A 23,220-nucleotide genomic window follows, 5' to 3' on the forward strand; every position below is an offset into this window, starting at 1 on the left:
AGAGAAGGCTGGACAGGAGAGTGAGGGAAAAAGGAGGGAAGGAAGGCGAGAGAGAAAGATACGGGGAGGGTGAGACCGCAGAAGACAAGTTACAAGGAGAGATGGTAGAAAGAAAGAGTGCAGAGAAAGGTACATAAGAACATAAATAACTCAGACAAGAGAGGGGAAGAAAAGAGAGAGGCAGGATGGAACTAAATGCTACGGGAGGTGGAGAAGAAAGAACAAGGGAAGAGGAGAGGGAGGGAGACATAAAGAAAATGTGCAGAGAAAAGAATGCAAGGAAAGAAAAAAGAAGCAAAAAGAGTGAAAAGAAGAAGGAACGAGAGAGGTAAACCTACAGCAGCTAGAAGAAACGGATACAACAAGTGGAGAACAAAGGAAGGGAAGGAAGGAGGTGCAAATTAGATAGATCTTTGGAGCAAGAAAATGCGCCAGGAAGAAAGGAAAGGGAGGGAAAGAAAACAAAGAGAACAGAGGAAGAAAGAACAAAGGCTAGAGGGAGAAAACGGGGAACACAGAAATGATGGCGTGACAAAGGAGGAGACTGTGAAAAAAGAACAAGAAGGGAAGGAAAAGAAAAGGCTGAGAGTGAAACAGGGGTGAAAGAAAAAGTCATAAGAGTAGAGAAGTGGAGGGGTGGAAATGAGCAATAGAACCGAAGGAGATAAAGACAGACGAGGTGGAAAAATATATATAAAGAGGAGATTTGGAAGAGAAGAAAGAACTAAAGGAAAGAGGAAAGGAGACAGCTGGAAAGAGAGAGGAGACAATGTGAGAAGGGCGTGGCCGTTCCAAGAGGGCGTGGCTGTTCCAAGAGGGCGTGGCTATTCCAAGAGGGCGTGTCCGTGCTAAGAGGGCGTGGCCGTGCTAAGGGGCCATCTCCCAGGCTGCTTTTCGACCTTCACGGGGACACCTGCTTTGTTTGTTCCATGCTCACAAGGAATGCTCCAGCTCTGTGGAAACGACTGGACTAATTAGTAAGGTGCAGCCCTGTGACCCTAGCAACCGGGTCAGATCAGTGAGAGAACAAAGCACTGGCCCCTCGGGGAAGCGAGAGCCTCAACATTCCTGGCAAATCAAAAAAAAACAATTGATGGCTTTTTACAAAAAAATCAGATCAAAGATTTTTTACTGTAAGTTCTGCTATGCTGCCACCTTTTACACTTTCCTGAATTAATACGGTTTTCCTGGTTCCTAGTTTAGGCTAGAGCTTAATAGCTTTCGGCAACCTCGTGTATGGGCAGGAGAAGAGAAACTTTCCATCTAATCACAAGACTTTATTTCTCATTCTTTGCATTGCTGCTACAGAATTTCTCATTTGCTTTCTGTTATTGAGAATCAATTTTGTATGTCATTCCGTATGTCCCTTAGTGAGTCTGTATATTTATACTATGTTTCAGCAACTGATTTATATCAGCTTGGCTTTGAATTTGTAATAAATCCATACTTATTCCCATAAAAAAAAAATGTTACTGTAAAAATATCTCAAAAGTATTCAAACACATTGCATCACAAATAGGTGATTTGACAAAACGACGCAGTGCAAGTGAATAAGTGAACCAGTGTGCAAGCGCCACACATACCAAGCATATGTACGATACTCGTGCGGATACGAATACAACACAACTCTGCGTCAGAGGGCGGTGTGCGCACATCAGCCCCCTGGTGTATTCCTCTGCATTTCCAGGTGGAGCTGCGAGCCGGACTGAGTATTCCAACAGCTGGCCAGCTGTCGGTGTCCAGCTGTCGGCTCCGCATCTTTGCAGGCGTCTCGCTGCCGTCCTCCGACGGAGCTCGCGGACAGCTTTCCATGAATGCTTTCATTTCCTTCTGGTTGAATCAACTTAAAAGTGCCCAGAGGGTAAGAAACCCACATAACTGGATGTATCGCTTCACACCGGGTGCGTCCTTGTTTAATCATGAGAACCCTTTTAAAATAAGTCTTCTAGGGTCGGCTGTGATGTGTTTTTTTGTGTGAAAAGCAATCAGTTGATTTTTTTTGATTTGTCAAGGAAGTTGAGGCTCACACTTCCCCGAGGGGGCCGGGGTTTTGTTCCGTGACTGCGGGAATGACAGGGCCGGCTCACAGTGGTCGGTTATCACTAGTGCAGCATGTGCAGTGGCACCGGGGTTCACTATTATGAGGGGACAGATGCACCACAAACATCTCTGTATTCCTCTTAAGCAAGGAGGGATGTACGTTGTTACAACGCAGGTTGTAACAACGCATACCTTTACCACGCGGCCGCTACAACGCAAGTCGTTACCACGACTTGCATTGGAGGGCGCGGATTTAGGATTTTTATAATTTTATATTCCAACACCAGTCCCCGTAACAGTAGGGAAGGTGTTGGAATAAAAATTTATAAAATTCCTTATCCCACAGCGCCCTCCAGTGCAAGTCGTGGTAACGACTTGCGTTGTAACGGCCGCGTGGTAAAGGTACCGCGTGCTAAAAACTTTGTGGTAAAGGTTGTTTACCGCAAGGAGTAAAGAGACCCTTACGTTACTTGGACCTGGGCCCTGAAACACAGGATGGGTCTATCAGGGGCAGTGCTAAGTTGGTTTACTTCATTTCTCCAAAACCTGACACAACAATTCAAAGTCAATAACACCCTGTCCAAGCCCGTCCCAGTATCTTTGGGAGTCCCGCAAGGGTCCTCACTATCCCTGACATTGTTTAATCTTTTCTTGGAACCTCTCACCAAAATTTACAAACCTCTAACATGCAATATCACATGTACGCAGATGATACACAGCTAAACCTCAAGGTACACACCCTAGAGGACATCAAACTACTTAATACAGCGCTTAGGAATACCCAAACTTGGCTGGCAGAAAATCACCTCAAACTGAATGCCCTAAAGACTGAATTCCTACTAACCGCTCCTCCGGCTCAAATCCCCAAAATACAAGATTGGATCAAACATATTACGGCACTCAACGTTCAACCAACCATCGTGGACTCAGCGAAGTCACTAGGAATAACTGTCGACAGTAACCTCAACATGCAAAAACATATCAGCAGTGCTACAAAGGGAGCCAACATTCAGATAAACACATTGAGGAAACCGAAACCCTTCTTCCCACACAATGACTTCAAGCAAGCAGTACAGGCTCTGGTTATACCCAGAGCGGAAAACGGATGTGTCTCTCTCTGTGGCCTACCCAAAGCATCAACGGCTCCATTAAGAGCCTCAATCAATGCAGCAGCAAGACTCATAGCTGGATCTAAACGTAGCGCCCACATCTCCCCGGACCTTCAATCCCTGAACTGGCTACCCCTGGAGGCGTGAATTCAGCTGAAAATTGTGTGCATGACGCACAGAGCCATGCATCACAAGACACCCAGCTACCTGACACAGAAACTGACGATCTCGGGTGGGGTCAGATCCTCAAGAAATGCGGAAAAATTACTACTGAAACCACAAAAATTCCATAAGAAAAAAACATATAACAGATCCTTCTCTGGGATGGCACCCAGAATTTGGAACGCCTTACCCCCGGAAACCAGACTCAATCCATCCACTGCCTCTTTTAAAAAGGAAGTAAAATCCATCCTGATGGACAAATTCACACGAGTATGGTCTATTAAAACCTTGAGACGAAATGCACACGCAATTCCAACCTGACTTTGATAAAGACCCATTTACCCAACCTTGTCATTATACCGTCCATCTGTCTCACGCCACGAGACGGACTTTATGTTGCATCTTACTATGTTGCTTTTAAAATACGTTTTGTACATATGTTTTGATTCGCTCTTATTTGCTGTATAAGTAACATTTACTGATTGTATAGCGCTCTGATATCCGCCAGGATCTTGTTTGCGCTCTATAAAACTTTCAAAATAAAATAAATAAATACATTGTAACACTATATTCTATTTTATTGATTGATAAAGTGCATGGCTACCCAAGGTAAGGTTTCACAGCGCTACAGGACCCTCACAGCGCCTTTGTAAGCCAAGAAGACAGATAGAAAATCCAAATTGATTTTACTTATGAGAGCACCTTCCATCGGGCAATACCTGAATACTACTACTACGTCGAGAGTAACCCTGGGCGTAGTTCGCGAAGTAGCGCTAGGCGAAGCTACGCGAAGTGCACTTCGCACTTCCCGAACTTCACGTAGCACTACGCGAGCTGCGTAGTAGCATGTTCGCACTGTGCAAGATGCATTTTCAATGATTGCACAGTGCGAACAAGCATCCGGCACTGTGCAATCAATGAAAACGGCATCTTGCACAGTGCGAGCTGTAGTTTTCTGCCGCTCGAGTAGATTTTTACTCGAGCGGCAGCTTTCTCAACACAAACTGGTAGTTTCTCATCGTGAGCGGTCGCGAGCATGCACGACCACTCGCAATGAGAAACCCGACTTCCCCGCATTGAGAGTCTCGCCGGGATGTCATTTTGCTTGCTCGCGGTCGTGAACATGACGTTGAGGACCGCGAACAAGCAAAAAATGACCGCTGCACTACACTACGCTGCGCTACGCGTGTTCGCACTGTGCTACGTGCAGCTCGCGTAGTGCAAAATTGCACAAACTTCGCAAACTACGCGAGCGTAGGGTAGTGCTTCGCCCAGGGTTAGTTGCAAGAGGTTTCACCCTTCCTGGGGCTGATGGAGGGGGTGCTGCTACCGCCCACTGACCATCGCCTACTCTTTTCAGGCTCCTCCCTACGGCAGCATGGCCATGCTACCGCCCTACAGTGCCCCCGCACAGGGTCACTACGCCTCAGACAGTTTGGGTGTCGTTCACCGGAGTGATGGGGTAGCAAGGGTGTCAGCACGCAGCCTCTGCCCGCTCCTGGTAGGACACGGCTGGGCCCCTGGGTACCGACAGACCCCTCGGCCCCAAAGCCCCCGGAGAGCGGGAGGGGCAGGACAGGGTGTGGGGACCACAGACTGCGAGGAGAGACTTTAAATCCATGTTTACTCCCTGTGCCTGCAGCTCCCTTCGTGGCACGAGGGAAGAGGGTGGGTGCTAAAAGGCAATGACGGGGTAGCTGCGTCTACCCTGCTAGTCCTAACTGATGCCCGTGCGTAACGCAGCACGTTACTACTACACACTGCATTACCGCTGCACACGACTACTACAAAACAGCACTGCTGCAGCACGCCTCCAGCGCAGCATTCACCTACTACACAGTGCATTACCACTGCACATTACTACTACAGTACTGTAGCAGCACGGACCCCGTGCGGTGTTCTACTATTACAACACAGCATTACTGCTGCACAATACTACTACAAGACAGCACTGCTGCAGCACGGCTACAGCATGGCTTCCACCAACTACAACACAGCATTACTGCTGCACAATACTACTACAAGACAGCACTGCTGCAGCACGGCTACCGCGTGGCTTCCTACAACTACAACACAGCATTACTGCTGCACAATACTAGTGCAAGACAGCACGGTGGCAGCACAGCTTCAGCGCGGCATTCTACAAATACAACACAACATTACCGCTGCACAATACTACTACAAGACAGCACTGCTACAGCAAGGACCCAGTGCGGTGTTCTACTATTACAACACAGCATTACTGCTGCACAATACTATTACAAGACAGCACTGCTGCAGCACGGCTACAGCGTGGCTTCCTACAACTACAACACAGCATTACTGCTGCACAATACTACTGCAAGACAGCACTGCTGCAGCACAGCTACAGCGTGGCTTCCTACAACTACAACACAGCATTACTGCTGCACAATACTACTGCAAGACAGCACGGTGGCAGCACAGCTTCAGCGCGGCATTCTACAAATACAACACAACATTACCGCTGCACACTACTACTACAAGACAGCACTGCTACAGCAAGGACCCAGTGCGGTGTTCTACTATTACAACACAGCATTACTGCTGCACAATACTACTACAAGACAGCACTGCTGCAGCACGGCTACAGCGTGGCTTCCTACAACTACAACACAGCATTACTGCTGCACAATACTACTGCAAGACAGCACTGCTGCAGCACAGCTACAGCGTGGCTTCCTACAACTAAAACACAGCATTACTGCTGCACAATACTACTGCAAGACAGCACGGTTGCAGCACAGCTTCAGCGTGGCATTCTACAAATACAACATAACATTACCGGTGCACAATACTACTACAAGACAGCACTGCTACAGCAAGGACCCCGTGCGGTGTTCTACTATTACAACACAGCATTACTGCTGCACAATACTACTACAAGACAGCACTGCTGCAGCACGGCTACAGCGTGGCTTCCTACAACTACAACACAGCATTACTGCTGCACAATACTACTGCAAGACAGCACAACTGCAGCACAGCTTCAGCGCGGCAATTTACTACTACAACACAACATTACAGCTGCACAATAGTACTTCAAGACAGCACTGCCACAGCACTGCTCCAGCGCAGCTTTCTACAACTATAACACAGCATTACAGCTGCACAATACTACTACAAAACAGGACACCTGTCTTTCAACACCTTACACAGCCGCCGGGCAAGCTGGAGTAGGCAATAGACGGGACACCTGCCCTCGGTTCACTGATCTGTCCACACCCCGCATTTAACAGGCCCCAAACACCGACGAGAGGCGACGTGAACACGAGCGGTGACTGACAGACCCCGGATAATCAGGTGAGCAGACCGGAAACAGCTGCTGTCCAGTGCAGAACTCCCTGCAGCGGTGGAAAGTATCACAGAGCTGACTAGATCACCAGAGCTGCAGTAGCTGTCTATGTAACTCACTGCCAATCAAAGCCTCTGTCCAGGGCGGAAATGTAACCACCTGCTAATCAAAGCCTCTGTCCAGTACTGAAATGTAAACCAATGCTAATGAAAGCCTCTGTCCAGTGCTGAATTGTAACCCAGCGCTGCCTGAAGTCTCTGTCCAGTGCAGAAACATAACCTAGTAATTGCTGGAATTTCTGTCCAGTGCTGAAATTGAAATTAATAACGGCTGAACTCTCTGACCAGTGCTGTAATATACTCAGCACTGCCAAAGTCTCTGTCCAGTGCTGAAATAGAATCCAGTGCTGACCACAGTCTGTGTTCAGTGCTGAAATATAACACAGCGCTGCCTGAAGTCGTGGTCCAGTGCTAAAATATATTCCAGCGCTGGCTGATCTCTCTCCAGTGCTTAAATATAACATACCCATGACTGAAGTCTATGTCCAGTGTTCAAATGTAAGCTTGTAATTGCTGGAGTTTCTGTCCAGTGATGAAAGATAAACTAATAGTGGCTGAAGTCCCTGTCCAGTGCTGAAATATACATCTTTTGGTGACAAACGTCTCTATCTAGCGCTGACATGTAATCCAGTGCTGACCACAGGCTCTGTCCAGTGATGAAGTATAACCCAGTGCTGATCAAAGTCTCTGTCCAGTGCTCAAATATTTCCCAGTGCTGACCACAGTCTCTTTCCAGTGCTGCCGAAGTCTCTGTCCATTGCTGAAATATAACCCAGTGCTGCCTGAAGTCTCTGTCCAGTGCTGAACTGGAGGGTAGCAATGGCTGTAGTCGCTGTCCAGTGCTGAACTGGGGGGTAGCAATGGCTGAAGTCGCTGTCCAGTGCTGAAATATAACCCAGTGCCGCCTGAAGTCTCTGTCCAGTGCTGAACTGGAGGGTAGCAATGTCTGAAGTCTCTGTCCAGTGCTGAAATATAACCCAGTGCTGCCTGAAGTCTCTGTCCAGTGCTGAAATACAACCCAGTGCCGCCTGAAGTCTCTGTCCAGTGCTGAACTGGAGGGTAGCAATGGCTGAAGTCGCTGTCCAGTGCTGAACTGGAAGGTAGCAATGGCTGAAGTCGCTGTCCAGTGCTGAACTGGAGGGTAGCAATGGCTGAAGTCGCTGTCCAATGCTGAACTGGAGGGTAGCAATGGCTGAAGTCGCTGTCCAGTGCTGAACTGGAAGGTAGCAATGGCTGAAGTCGCTGTCCAGTGCTGAACTGGAGGGTAGCAATGGCTGAAGTCGCTGTCCAATGCTGAACTGGAAGGTAGTAATGGCTGAAGTCTCTGTCCAGTGCTGAAATATAACCCAGTGCTGCCTGAAGTCTCTGTCCAGTGCTGAACTAGAGGGTAGCAATGGCTGAAGTCTGCTGAACTGGAGGGTAGCAATGGCTGAAGTCGCTGTCCAGTGCTGAACTGGAGGGTAGCAATGGCTGAAGTCGCTGTCCAGTGCTGAACTACAGGGTAGCAATGGCTGAAGTCTCTGTCCAGGGATGAAATATAACCCAGTGCGAACCAAAGTCTCTGTCCAGTGCTGAACTGGAGGATAGCAATGGCTGAAGTCGCTGTCCAGTGCTGAACTGGAAGGTAGCAATGGCTGAAGTCGCTATCCAGTGCTGAACTGGAGGGTAGCAATGGGTGAAGTCGCTGTCCAGTGCTGAACTACAGGGTAGCAAGGGCTGAAGTCTCTGTCCAGTGCTGAACTGCAGTGTAGCAATGGCTGAAGTCGCTGTCCAGCTCTGAACTGGAGGGTAGCAATGGCTGAAGTCGCTGTCCAGTGCTGAACTGGAGGGTAGCAATGGCTGTAGTCGCTGTCCAGTGCTGAAATATAACCCAGTGCGAACCGAAGTCTCTGTCCAGTGCTGAATTGCAGGGTAGCAATGGCTGAAGTCGCTGTCCATTGCTGAACTGGAGGGTAGCAATGGCTGAAGTCGCTGTCCAGTGCTGAACTGGAGGGTAGCAATGGCTGAAGTCGCTGTCCAGTGCTGAACAACAGGGTAGCAATGGCTGAAGTCTCTGTCCAGTGCTGAAATATAACCCAGTGCGAACCAAAGTCTCTGTCCAGTGCTGAACTGGAGGGTAGCAATGGCTGAAGTCGCTGTCCAGTGCTGAACTGGAAGGTAGCAATGGCTGAAGTTGCTATCCAGTGCTGAACTGGAGGGTAGCAATGGGTGAAGTCGCTGTCCAGTGCTGAACTGGAGGGTAGCAATGGCGGAAGTCTCTGTCCAGTGCTGAACTGGAGGGTAGCAATGGCTGTAGTCGCTGTCCAGTGCTGAACTGCAGGGTAGCAATGGCTGAAGTCTCTGTCCAGTGCTGAAATATAACCCAGTGCGAACCGAAGTCTCTGTCCAGTGCTGAACTGCAGGGTACCAATGGCTGAAGTCGCTGTCCAGTGCTGAACTGGAGGGTAGCAATGGCTGAAGTCGCTGTCCAGTGCTGAACTGGAAGGTAGCAATGGCTGAAGTTGCTATCCAGTGCTGAACTGGAGGGTAGCAATGGGTGAAGTCGCTGTCCAGTGCTGAACTGGAGGGTAGCAATGGCTGAAGTCGCTGTCCAGTGCTGAACTGGAGGGTAGCAATGGCTGTAGTCGCTGTCCAGTGCTGAACTGCAGGGTAGCAATGGCTGAAGTCTCTGTCCAGTGCTGAAATATAACCCAGTGCGAACCGAAGTCTCTGTCCAGTGCTGAACTGCAGGGTAGCAATGGCTGAAGTCGCTGTCCATTGCTGAACTGGAGGGTAGCAATGGCTGAAGTCGCTGTCCAGTGCTGAACTGGAGGGTAGCAATGGCTGAAGTCGCTGTCCAGTGCTGAACTACAGGGTAGCAATGGCTGAAGTCTCTGTCCAGTGCTGAAATATAACCCAGTGCGAACCAAAGTCTCTGTCCAGTGCTGAACTGGAGGGTAGCAATGGCTGAAGTCGCTATCCAGTGCAGAACTGGAGGGTAGCAATGGGTGAATTCGCTGTCCAGTGCTGAACTGGAGGGTAGCAATGGCTGAAGTCTCTGTCCAGTGCTGAACTGGAGGGTAGCAATGGCTGTAGTCGCTGTCCAGTGCTGAACTGGAGGGTAGCAATGGATGTAGTCGCTGTCCAGTGCTGAACTGGAGGGTAGCAATGGCTGAAGTCTCTGTCCAGTGCTGAACAGGAGGGTAGCAATGGCTGAAGTCTCTGTCCAGTGCAGAACTGGAGGGTATCAATGGCTGAAATCGCTGTCCAGTGCTGAAATAGAATCCAGTCCTGTCTGAAGTCGCTGTCCAGTGCCGAAATATACGTCCAATATCGGCGGAAAAGGTTATTTGCAATTGATTCAAATTGCCCATTAATTCTGACTCAAACTCTAATATTATTTATTATCTGCTTTCCTTTTGCGATCTCATCTGCCTTCTCACTGCTTGTTTTCTCACTAATTGTTGATCAGACCCCTGGGTCAGAGGCAGGTCTAACTCAAGCGGATGACTGCACAGCACCAAAGGACGAAGGAGAGGAGGAAGATGACCTCACAGAACTTGGATGGTCAGACCTACATGTGGGTGGGGAGGGGGGCTGTGGGGGGGAGGGTCTTTCCCACTTTTTATGGAGCAGTGCAAATCCGGTCCAAGCATGTTGATCAGAGCACTGGTGCTCACAGCCATGAGCTAAGGAGGAAGTCTGCTGAGGACTTCCCCTCAGACTCAAGGACAACCTGAAACAACAAGTCTTTATTGCTATCCAACCCAAAGGTATTAATTTTACCGATCTCAGAAGAATGAAAGTCTGAATGGACCCGCTGGGATTCGACATTCTGAGCATGAGCTCAAACACAGATCGTTATAGCTAGTACTCCTGTTTTGCTACTAGTACACCACATATACCACTACTCCTGTTCTACTACTAGTGCTACCACAACTACTACTCCTGTTATACTTCTACTCCAGTTCCAGTATTAGTGCTATCACAGCTACTACTCCTATTCTTTTATTAGTACTGCCACATTTACTCCTCCTGTTCTACTACTTGTAAAATCAGATCTACGACTCCTGTTCCACCACTACTCCAGTCTCTACTAATTCGATAACAGCCACTACTCCTATTCTAATAGTATTACCACATTTACTATTCCTGTTCTGCTACTACTGCAACCAGATCTACTACTCATGTTCTACTACTATCCCAGTTCTAGTACTATAGGTACGACTCCTATTCTAATAGTACCACATTTACTATTCCTGTTCTATTACTAGTGCAACCAGTTCTACTACTCCTGTTCTGCCACTACCCAAGTTCTCCTATCAGTTGTACTACTCCTATTTTAGTTCTAGTACTACCACATTTACTATTCTGTTCTACAACTAGGAAAAGCAGATCTACTACGTCTGTTCCACCACTACTCCATTTCAACTACTACTACCACAACCTATTCTACTACTACTGGTATTATCACATTTACTACTCTTGTTCTATTACTTGTAAAAACAGATCTACTAGTCCTGTTCAACCTACTACAGTTCTACCGCTAGTACTACCGCATCCACTGCTCATAATAACAGAACGGACCCACCCTCTGGGGTGCGACCTAGATTTTAATGTCTCTTTTTAAAGGAAGAAATAAATATATTTACAGAAAATGTAAAAATAGATTCAAGCAGTCATTAACCAATCAAATGTACATTTATATGGTTATGAAAGGTGGCGTATAGTGAGAAAGGCTGCCCCCTGCGTCTAGATCGCACAGAACTTAAACCCCGCCTCCCCCACCCACCAATGTTTTACAGATTGAATCCACTTTTCATGGCCAATTTAAAGCTAAACTACATCAAATAAATGCATTCAGCAGGCCCCGCTCTTATGAGCAATACGGTGGATGTGACGTGCCAGGAAGTTGTCCCTAAAACTGAAATAAATGATTTGTGGGAAGGCGCAGAGCCTTCATCTGAGGCGCGAACAAGACAACCTTGAGTACATTGTGTGTGGGTGGACAGCGCCTCACAAACACTGGAATCCCCCCGGGTAAAGGCGTACAATGCTGACGTCACCGACCTCCCACGCTGGAGTAACCCCCCTCCAGTGCTGAATGAATGCCCTCAGGTGCTTAGATGAACCTCGCCAGGTGCCAGATCTACTTTCCTGCCACAGGAAGCAGCATCTGCTCTCAACATGTCATGATTGTGCCTTCCAAATACAGCTGTTTAAATCTTCCTTTCTACTGCAGCCTCAGGAAACAACACGAGCATGTCTAAGAGCAACCAGTGTGTCAGTCTGGACAGGTAGAAGGTGTGACCATCCCACGTGGTGCAAGATACACGTTTTGTGAAAACAGTAGGAACTGGCAAAAACATAAACCAAAACGGCGCAATTCTCATAATTTCGGAAATGTTGTGTTATGATTGTTACAAGAAGTGTCCAAAATGATTCCATGATTCAACATCGTGTAACTGTGTTTGTGGCTACATTGTTCCCTTAAGGAGGGGGAATAACAAGAAGGGCGAAAACACGAGCGGGCGTTCCTAGCGCCTATTGTGTTTTCCGTGTTACTTTGTTTTTATATATATATATATATATATACCATACACCAAGCTAAAACATAGGGCCATATTAAAGAGAAAGGGCGATATATTATTGCCGCTTTTATCGGCAGGAAACTGCCGCTAAAGCGGCGATAATGGGCTTGATAATATGCCCTTGTGAATTCCCATAACAGCCCAGGTTAACACCAGAACCTGGGCTGCTATGGGAATTACGCCACCATTAATTACTCAATATTTCGCAACTTTTTCCGAAAAATGTTGAGTGATTAGTCCATGGAAGCAAGACATGCAAATTTGGCACACCCCTGGAAAACAAGCCTTCGTTGTCTGTCAACTAATGTTATCTTCAGCAGAGCACCCCTGCAAAGAAGCACCGCACAATACAACAGACATAAAAAACAAGCTCAGATCCACCATTCCTGGCACATCAAGCTTCGGTTGGAGCCCCTACCGTAGAAATATAAAATGTATTTAAAATACAAAAACAGCTTTGTGTGCACACCACCACATGAAAAGCTCCTCTCCAGATCTTTCACCGAGACACGTGTTTGCCCTCTTCACTACACATTTCATGTAGTGATAGGCACACAAAGCTGTTTTTGTATTTCAACTAGTGACATGCATGTTACCCACAGCTCTGTGAAGCCATTGCATAGCTTGCTGAGCTAACTTTTCTCATGCTCGTCACACTTACAGCATCTCTTGCTGAACACTATCACACGCCCTGCTGCGTAAATATTTCACTTCAAGTAACTTCTGCTTAAAAGCATGTTATCAGAACTTTTGTTCTATGAAAAACAGTTCTTTTATGCATCCTTTATTTACAAGATCTGCTGCTCCGGAAGAAGATGAGAAGTAGGCCTGGGTGGCAAATTCCATTCCGCTCGCGTTCTCCACGGAATTTGGGTAATTTTGCATTCCGCGGAGAACGCAAAATTGCCTAAAATTCTGAGTTCCGCGACATCCCAAAATGTTTTGCTTGTTCGCGTTCTTAAATGCTTGTTTGCGAGATATTCCCCCGAGCACGCAAACAGTGATTGCAAACAGTAAAAAAGCATCGCGAATGAGCAATACCGCGCGTTTGCGGAATTTCCGCATGTTCGCAGAATTTCCGCGTGTTCGTGGATGCTTTTTACAGTTTCACGGAGATTTGCGTAACACGATTACGCAAATTTCGCGCACCCCTAGAAGCGTCATCAGTAGGAGTCGCTGCAGAGCAAGTGCAACATGTCTTATAGCAACATCTCTTCCACATTGTGTCACAACAACTTCTGATCTGCGAATCTCCTCTCTCCAAACTTGTCATATAAGATGTGCCGAACCAGAAATACCATCATTGTAATAACTCGCTCATCAAAGATGTCCCACATTAACTTTTAAAAAAAATAAAAATTGCATTTAATAGAACGTCTCTTTTACCAATACCTCTTATAAGAGCCACAACAATGAACAGATATATATTTGAAGAACTCCTGGCAAACAATGCATATATTATAATAACTCCCGCTGATCACACACCTGTTAGCATAGTCCGAGGTCTACAAGCACCTTTACTAAGAACTCCCGCTCTGCGGATAACTACTATTAGGAGTCTTACTACACACATATCGGCTAGGAGTGTGTATGGGAAGAACTCCCGCCCTGCGGATAACTCTTATACGGAGTCCCACTCTAGACATATCTACTAGGAGTGTGTATGGTAAGAACTGCTAACTCTTATAAGGAACCTCCCTCTAGGCATAGCTATCAGGGGTAAGTGTTGTAAGAACTGCTAACTCTTATAAGTAGTCTAACCCTAGACATATCTTCCAGGAAGGTGTATTGTAAGAACCCCACTGTGCATATGACTCTTATAAGGAGTCTCACTACAGATATATCACCTGGTAACGACTAGTGGAACTGCAGCTTGATGTAATAATTTCAATGCTATTGCATTTGACTCGTGAGGGACACCTAGTAACGACTAGTTTAACTGCAGCTCTTTGTAGAATTATTTTAATATTTGATACGATAATATTCCCTGCCCACTGCTAATGTTGTCCAATAATGCTTTGCAGGGCCTTTGGTTGGGATTGTATTTTTGCTCACAACTGTGCTTGGGGTGGTCCTAAGAGGATGGCACCACCACTGAGTCGTTCAGCGAGGTGTGCTCTTTGTTTTCAAGGCATCTGCTTGGTTCTCTCCCTAGGTTAGGGAGGATCCCAAAATCATCACCTCTCTCCCTGCTTGCTAAATTTTCATTTTCACTTTTGTGAAATGACTACATGCATTTTAGCATGTAAAGTCAGAGATACTTGTTATTTTACCAAAAGTATACGAGGTCTCTGTATTATTAATTGGGGTCTGACGGAGCGAAGTTGCAGTAGTAGTACTCTGCCAACTATGCCCACCCTTAATGGTTACCGTGTGCTACTGGTGTCTAGCAAATTTCTGGGTGTTGCTCTATGTTTACCTTGTGGTACTGTTTTCTTTTTTTTTGCAGAGTTTTATATAGGTTTTAGCGTCATTACCGAGACTCAAACCCAGTTCCCCAGGTCCGAGGTTGAGCGCCCTATCCGTTAGGCCAACTCCTCTCCCTGTGTATAGCAACTTTTAGGGTTGTGTTCTACTTGTATCTTGTGTTACTGGTGTTTCATCTATTCCTGGGTGTTTCTCTATGTGTGCCACATGATACAAGTTGAAGGCGGGTTTTAGCAAGGCAGGCACTAGCTAGGATAAGGCAGGTGCTAGCCAGGACAAGGTGGGTGTCGGCCAAGACAAAGCAGATGCTAACTAGGTCAAGGTGGTTACTAGCTAAGATAAGACAAATGTCATTTAGGACAAGTCAGCGAAAGACACACAAATGATAGACGGAATACAGAACAGATCAAAACAATCACCCCCAGTCAAGAGATCTGAGTTAAACCCAGCCTGGCTGATGAGGGGTGAATTCCCAAAACTCGTCCCAGGATGCTTGTTTCAGGTCCAGGGAGGTCAGTTCAGGCTGGACTATTCACATGAGGAGCAGGATGAGTCAAGGCTGGTTTGCATATGGTCAGGTCTAAACTGGGTTCGCATGGTAACAAAAGAATGTTGGATTTAACCCAGAACTCTTGACTGGGGGTGAATTTTTGAATTGCTTTGTATTCCGTCCATCATTAGTGCGCCTTTTGCTTTCTTGCCCTAAAAGCGCCAGGTATGCCCTGAAGTGGGTCCTGTGCTCTCCATACCACTAGATTCAAGCTACCCTGGCTGGTGAGGGCTTAAACTCTGAAACCGGTCCCAGGATGCTTGTTTCTGGTCCAGGGAGAACCTGGCTTGGCAGTTCGGGCGGGACTACTGCCACGAGAGCAGGGTCAAGGCTGATTTGCATATGGCTGGTTCTAAACTGGGGTGAGCAAAAAAATGATGGCTTAAACCCTGATCTGTGACTGGGGTGAATGTTTGATTTGGTCTGCATTCCGTCAATGTTTGTGTGTCTTTTACCTAGGACAAGACAGTCACTGGCTAGGATAAAAAATGGGTTACCTAGGACAAGGCAAGCTAGCACAGATAAGTCAGGTACTAGCTGAGATAAGGCAGGTGATAGCTAGGACAAGGCAGGTGATAGCTAGGACAAACAGGTGCTATCTAGGACAAGGCAGATTCTAGCTAGGAATATGTGTGGGCGGAGCTGGCCTAGTGCCTCTATGCGTAGCTCCACAGAGTTTGAAAAACCTCTGTGGAGCTATGCTTCGCTTTGCTCCGCTCCCTCCCCGCTCTCTCCACCTCCCAAATTCTTTAAAAATGATAAAAGAAGGTACTTACCTGCCTTTCTGCTGCCTCCCTTGGACGCAAGAGAAGCAGGAAAGAGAGTGGCCAGGCAAAGGAGGCAGCAGAAATGCAGGTAAGTACCTTCTTTTATCATTTTTAAAGAATTTGGGAGGGGGGGGGGAGGCTAACTCCGCTCCACCACGGAGGCGGAGTTTTGCCTACCTCCGCGTTAGCAACGGAGCGCGGAGGTAGGTAAATCTCTGCAAACTCCGCTGCCGGAGCAGAGTTACCCTCCGAGGGTTAGCTTGGACAAGGCAGGTGCTAATTGAAATAGCAGATGATAGCTTGGACAAGGCAGTTAATAGCTAGGACAAGCCAGGGGTTAGCTAGGATAAGGCAGGTGACAGAGAAGAGAGGGCAGGTGCTAGCTACGATAAGACAGGAGCTATCTAGGACAAGACAGGTGATACCTAGGATGAGGCTGGCTAGCTTGGATAAGACAGCTGGTAGCTAAGATAAGGTAGGTGATAGCTAGGAAAAAGGTAGGTGCTACCTAGGATAAGGCAGGCGATAGCTAGGACAAGGCAGGCGATAGCTAGGACAGAACAGGTGGTAGCCAGAACAAAGGTTCAAGCTAGGACAAGGAAGGTAATAGCTAGACTAAGAGGGGTGCTAGCTAGGGTAAGGCAGGTGATAGGGAGAACAGGGCAAGTGCTAGCCAGGATAAGGCAGGAGCTAACTAGGACAAGGGAGGTGTTAGCTAGGACAAGGAAGGTGTGAGGTAGGACAAGGCAGTTGATAGCTAGGATATGGCATGTGCTAGCTAGGATAAGGTACGTTCTAGCTAGGACAAGGCAGGTGACAACTAGGATAAGGCTGGAGCTAGCTAGGACAAGTCAGGTAATAGCTAGGACAAGACAGGTGCTAGCTAGGATAAGGCAGGTAATAGGTATGATAAGGTAGGAGCTAGCTAGGACAAGAGGTAATAGCTAGGACAAGCCAGGAGTTAGCTAGGATATGGCAGGTGATAGGGAGGACAGGGCAGGTGCTAGCTAGGATAAAACAGGAGCTAGCTAGGACAAGGCAGGTGATACCTAGGATGAGGCAAGCTAGCTTGGATATGACCGCTGGTAGTTAAGATAAAGTAGGTGATAGCTAGGAAAAGGTGAGTGCAACCTAGTAAAAGGCAGGCGATAGCTAGGACAAGGCAGGAGATGGCTAGGACACGGCAGATGGTAGCTAGAACAATGGTTCAAGCTAGGACAAGGCAGGTAATAGCTAGACCAAGAGGAGTGCTAGCTAGGGTAAGGCAGGTGTTAGTGAGGACAGGGCAGGTGCTAGCCAGGATAAGGCAGGAACTAAGTAGGACAAGGAACGTGCTATCTAGAACAAGGCAGTGATAGTTAGGATATGGTATGTGCTAGCTAGGATAAGGTAGGTGATAGCTAGGACAAGGCAGGTGACAGGATAAGGCTGGAGATAGCTAGGACAAGTCAGGTAATAGCTAGGACAAGAAAGGTGCTAGCTAGGTTAAAGCATGTGCTAGCTAGGATAAGGCTGGAGCTTGCTAGGACAAGGCAGGACCTAGCTAGGACAAGTGAGGTAATAGCTAGGACAGGACAGGTGCTAGCCAGGATAAGGAAGGTGCTTGTTAGGATGAGGCAAATGCTAGCTAGCCCAAGGCAGGTGCTAGCTAGGACAAGTAAGGTAATAGTAAGACAGGTGCTAGCTAGGATACGGCAGGTTATCGAGAGGACAGGGTAGGTGCTAGCTAGGATAAGGCAGGTGCTAGCTGGGATAGGTTATGTGGTAGCTAGGATAAGGCAGGTGCTAGCTATGATAAGTTCTGTGCTAGCTAGGACAAGGCAGGTGCAAGCTTGAACAAGGCATTTGTTAACCAGTAAAAAGTCGCTCCAGCAAATGCGTGGCAGGTTCTAGCTAGGATAAGGCAGGTGTAGCTAGGATACCACATGTGCCAGCTAGGACAAGGTAGGTGCTAGCTAGGATGAGAAAAGTGTTATCTAGGACAAGTCAGGCATTAGCCAGATCAATGTCATAACTAGCTATTAAAAGGTAGGTGCTAGCTAGGACAAGGCAGATGCTTGCTAGGATAAGCAGGGGCTAGCTAGTATAAGTTTGAGCTAGCTAGGATAAGGCAGGTGCTAGCTAGGATTAGGCAGGTGCTATTTAGAACAAGGCCTGGGATAGCTAGTACAAAGAGGGTGCTAGCTAATTCATGGTAGGTGCTAGCTGGGATAAGACATGTGTAGGTAGGATAAGGCATGCAGTAGCTAGGATACAGCAGGTGCTAGCTAGGACAAGGCAAGTGCTAGTTAGGGTTAGGCAGATGATAGCTGGGATAAGGCTGGTGCAAGCTAGGACAAGGTAGGTGCTAACTAAACCATGGCAAGTAATAGCTAGAACAACACAGGTGCTAACTTTGATAAGGCAGGTTATAGACAGAACAGGGCGGGTGCTACCAAGGGCAAGGCATGAACTAGCTAGGACAAGGCAGGTGCTAGCTAGGACAAGGCAGGTGATAGATAGGACAAGGCAGGTGATAGATAGGACAAGGCTGGTACTAGCTAAGACAAGACATGTGTCAGCTAGGCTAAGTCAGGAGGTAGTTAGGATAAGGTGGGAACTAGCTAGGACAAGGCAGGCAATAGCTAGGACAGGACAGGTGCTAGCTAGGATAAGGCTGGTGATAGAGAGGACAGGGCAGGAGCTAGCCAGGAGAAGTTCTGTGCTAGCTAGGATAAGGTAGGAGCTAGCTAGGATAGGGTCTATGCTAGCTAGGATAAGGCAGGTGCTAGCTAGGATAAGGCAGGTGCTAGCTAGGATAAGGCAGGTGCTAGCTTGGGTAAGGCGGGTGCTCGCTAGGATAACGCATTTACTGGCTATGACATGCCATGGGCTAGGTAGGATATGGCTAGTCCTAGCTAAGGTAAGGCCGGGGCTAGCTAGGACTAGCTAAGATCAGGCAAGTGTTAACTAGGGCAAGGCAGGTGCCAGCTTCGCCCATTGGGCGTGCCTGCTGCCCATCGCCTCCTACCCAGCCCGCGAGCTGTCGTTGCTGCCAGGGAGGCTTGGCAGGTGGGCGGGGGGGGGGGGGGATTGGGGGCATCAAGAGACCCGCACATCACGGATGCGGATGACGATCAGAGAGCGGGATTTCTGGAAGGCTGCCGCCCCCCTTCAGAGAGGGTTCCCGGCGGCCGTGAGGGGAGATGACGGGGACAGGTTGCTGCCGTACGGTTGTCATGGCAACCAATGCAGTCAATGTCACTGACGGGGATGCTCGTGAGGCTGAGCTGAGACCTGAAACACATGCACGGCGAGCGTGAGCTACGACACCCGGGGCCCCTGAGGGAGGGGGGGCTGAAGGCCCCAGCCGGTGCCCTTCACCACCACTCACTCACTGGGCGCCCGTCGGGCGGTCCATGCCCACCGGGATGCCCCAGGAGCTGTACACAGCGGCTCGAAGGCACCCACGGTCTGTGTGAGGCACACTGGGGGCTGATATCCGACCCTCCGAGACACCGGCAGCTCCAGCCCCCCCCCCCCCCCCCCCCCCCCGGAGGCACAGGAAACGCCCCCACCAGGACGGTCCATTTCCGGCTTCAGGATGTGCAGCTTGGCCCTCCCGGGCAGGTATCACGGGGGGGCGGCAGGCCTGGGGCGGGGTCAGTCACATGTCGGGGGCACCTGACGACCACAGTCTCAGGCCGAACCTCTCTTTTTGTGAATGACCGGCCCCTTGGGACGCGCCAATGTTGTCATCCAGCCCAGATCCACACTCCCCTAAAACATGGGCATATTTTTAGGGCCCAAAATAAACCGGAGCTGAGATGGACACTGGATGGGCCCTGCTCCGAGGACCTGGATACAGGGGCCAATCTACGCCCCCCTCGTCACCCTCCCACCCACACACACCATCAAACCACCAAAAACACCACATTCCCGGGCCTTACACAGAGCAATGCACGCCGGGGAGAGGCCAGTCGAGGGGGGAGGGTGGCATTCGAGGGGGGCCCCAAAGCCAGCGACAGAGGCGCGGGAGAGGGGCGCTGAGAGAGGCCGGGGGGCGCGAGGGGGCGATGGATGGGCACACGTGGGGGCGAGTGAAGCAGGCAGAGGGTAGACATTGGAGGGGGGCACGAAAGGAGATGGAGAGGACTGGGGTGGGTCAGAGCGAGGGGAGTGAAGGGATGGAGAGAGGGCTCGGCGTGGAGGAATGAAGGAAAGAGGCGGTGAGAGGGGGGAGCGGAGGACGGGTGCGATGGATGGAAGGAGAGAGAACAGAGCTGGGGTGGAGAGTGCGGGGGGCAGAGAAGACGAGGGGAGACAGGGAAGGTGGAGGCTGATGGAGGCTGCGCAGGGAGGCGCTCCGGGGGAGGCAGGGGGGTACCACGGGAGAGGCAGGGGGTACCACGGGGGAGGCAGGGGGTACCACGGGAGAGGCAGGGGGGTACCACGGGAGAGGCAGGGGGGTACCAAGGGAGAGGCAGGGGGGTACACCGGGAGGGACCACAGAGAGGCACGGAGGCAGCGCACACTGCAGGGCTCAATGGTACTCACATCCTTCCGGAATCAAGACGGCCCGCGCCGGGGTGCAGAGCAGCAGTATCAGGGGCAGCAGCAGAGCCCACGGGCCGTCCATCCTGCCCTCGGCCATCAGCGGGTACCCAAAGAGACTGAGGCGCGGCCCCGCGGCTCCAGCAGGCGCGGCCCCGCGGCTCCTCCGAGGCTCAGGCGGCTGCAGACAGAGAGAGAGAGGGGGCTCCGTCAGTCACAAGCAGCTGTGCATCTCTGCAGCACCAGCCCCTCCCTGGCCCCGCCCCCTCTGGGGGAACCAGCCCCGCCCACTGGACCACAGCCCCTCTACATCTCAGCTCCCACCCGGCCCCTCCCTCCACAGCTCCTGATGTGTACCCCCGGCACAGCCCCTTCCACAGTGACAGCAGCGCACAGACCCTTTACAACCCGGACCACCGAGCACCTCCCCCCCCCCATTGTAGGCAGCAGCCGACAGACCCCGTACAACCGACCCGCCACAGCCCTCCGTCCTACAACGCAGCGTACAGCCCCTCCCATGACACACAGCAGCCCAGACTTCTCTGTACTACCCAGGCCACCGCAACACTTACCTCCCAGACCTACCCCTCGGTACACAGCAGCCCGCCCTCCACCGCCCTCTCTCGGCGCCCACCTCTCTGAGTACTCAGCGCGTACCCCCTTCGACGGAAGCCTCCCGCCCCTGTAGAAAAAACGCAGGCAGCCCCCAAAACCGCTCGCCATATAGCGCCTCCAGCGTACAGACCAGCCACACCCCTCCTAGGACACACAGCAGCTCATACCGCACAGCTCCTGTATAGTTCAACCCCAGCACTACTTCCCTACAGCTCATATATATATAGCGCCTTGTAGCTTACAGACCAGCCACGCCCTTCCTAGGACACACAGCAGCTCACCCTGCACAGCTCCTGAGTAGCCCAGCCCAACATCCCTTCCTTTTAGCTCATATAGCGCCTTCTAGCGTACAGACTAGCCACACCCCCTTCCTAGGGTACAGAGCAGGTCACCCTGCACAGCTCCTGTATATCCCAGCCCCTTCCCCCCTTCCCTACAGCTCATATAGCGCCTCCAGCGTACAGACCAGCCTCACCCCCTCCCAGGACACACAACAGCTCACCCTGCACAGCTCCTGTGTAGCCCAGCCCCAGAACCCTTCCCTTCAGCTCATATAGCGCCTTCCAGCGTACAGACCAGCCACGCCCCCCTCCCAGGGTACACAGCAGCTCACAGCACAGCTCATGTACAGCTCGCTCGTTCTCTTGTCGCCTGCTCAAACCAGCTGTGAGCCCCTCCCACGGACACAGCAGAGTACACAGGGCAGCTTCTTACCAGCCAAGCCCCCCCCTGCACAGCCCCTCCCTCGACCTCTCCCCTCTGATTGCAGAATGTGAAGCCAGGAAACCTGGGAGTAATCCCGGCTTTCCCACTTAAGCAAATTGTGTGATCCTAGGCATGTTTTTTTTCGCTTTCCCTCTTTTTTCTTCTTCATCACATACCTCTAAATACATGATTTCAGGATGTGCTCTGTGCAAAACCCTCTCCTGCGTTCGATTACATTAAGTATAATGTTGTTTGTGTATAATAGGAATCCAAGCCCCCAAAGAGTAAAAAGCACAAGTGATTTGCCAATGAGTTCACTATTGGCATTGTTGTCGGGTGGGGGGAAGAATGAATGTTTCTAAATTCATGTTTGAAAACTATCACTTAAAAAAAATACTGCTCACTGCACGGATATAATCTGATGTACTTAGGGGAAACTGTTCATGGTAATGAAATGCACATTTGGAATTTTGACTTTATCACATTTTTACACTTTTGCTGCAAGATGTCTTTAGAAATGAAGGTGTTCCTAAAGTGAAGTGCTGCAGGACACCAGAGTTACTTACTTTCTTTAACTTCAATCAGCTTTTAAATACATTCTTGCCTGTTTATTTACCATCTTTTTAATATTAGTGCTGAGTGGAATAAACAGAGGCCCAGCGCTGATGTTGCCCGGGGGGCCGCATGTTAAAGTTTCGGAGGGCAGCATGCAGCCCGAGCGTTACTTAGAGTATCACCGTCCTGTACAGTGTGTTCCTTCTAACCCTGGGTGTAGGACTACGCTATGCTCATGGAACATGCGTAGTTTGTGCTACTACGCGCTACACGAATGGCACATAGCACTGTGCAAAAATGCGCAACGTTGCGGGCATTTTTTACTTGCTCGCGGTCCTCAACGTCAAGCTGGTGACCGCGAGTGAGCAAAATCACCATCCCGGCGAGACGTTTTCCTCATTCGCGATCAGCAACATCAAGTCACAAGTGTGGAAAATATACCTCCCGGCGAGATTCTCAACGCGGGGCGGTCAGGTTTCTCATTGCGAGTGGTCGCGTATGCTCGTGACCGCTCACGATGAGAAACTACCTGTCCGCGTTGAGAAAGCTGCAGCTCGAGTACAAATCTACTCGAGCGGCAGAAAATGACCACTTGCACTGTGCAAGATGCCGTTTGCAATAATTGCACAGTGCGGAAAAGCATCCGGCACTGTGCAATCAGTGCGAACAGCATTTTCCCTACCACACTACGCAGTTCGTGTAGCTTGCATAGTGCGATGTGCACTTCGTGTAGCTACGAATAGCTCTACTACGCGTAATACGCCCCGGGTTAGTTCCTACCCAGGCAAATCCACCTAGTAAACCCACCAGAACCA

General features: G+C 49.6%; 1 protein-coding gene across 1 annotated transcript in view; it reads right to left on the minus strand.

Moving 5' to 3' along the window:
• L1CAM (L1 cell adhesion molecule) overlaps positions 1-23,220 on the minus strand; it is a 699,580-nt gene that overhangs the window by 224,417 nt on the left and 451,943 nt on the right. Inside the window, exon 4 of the mRNA XM_078664585.1 lies at positions 20,534-20,711. Coding sequence (XP_078520711.1) covers positions 20,534-20,630 — 97 coding nt within the window. The 5' untranslated portion in view covers positions 20,631-20,711. The remainder of the gene's footprint in view (positions 1-20,533; positions 20,712-23,220) is intronic.

Source organism: Lissotriton helveticus, chromosome 10 (assembly GCF_964261635.1).
Source record: "Lissotriton helveticus chromosome 10, aLisHel1.1, whole genome shotgun sequence".
In the NCBI taxonomy this organism is placed as follows: Eukaryota; Metazoa; Chordata; class Amphibia; order Caudata; family Salamandridae; genus Lissotriton; species Lissotriton helveticus.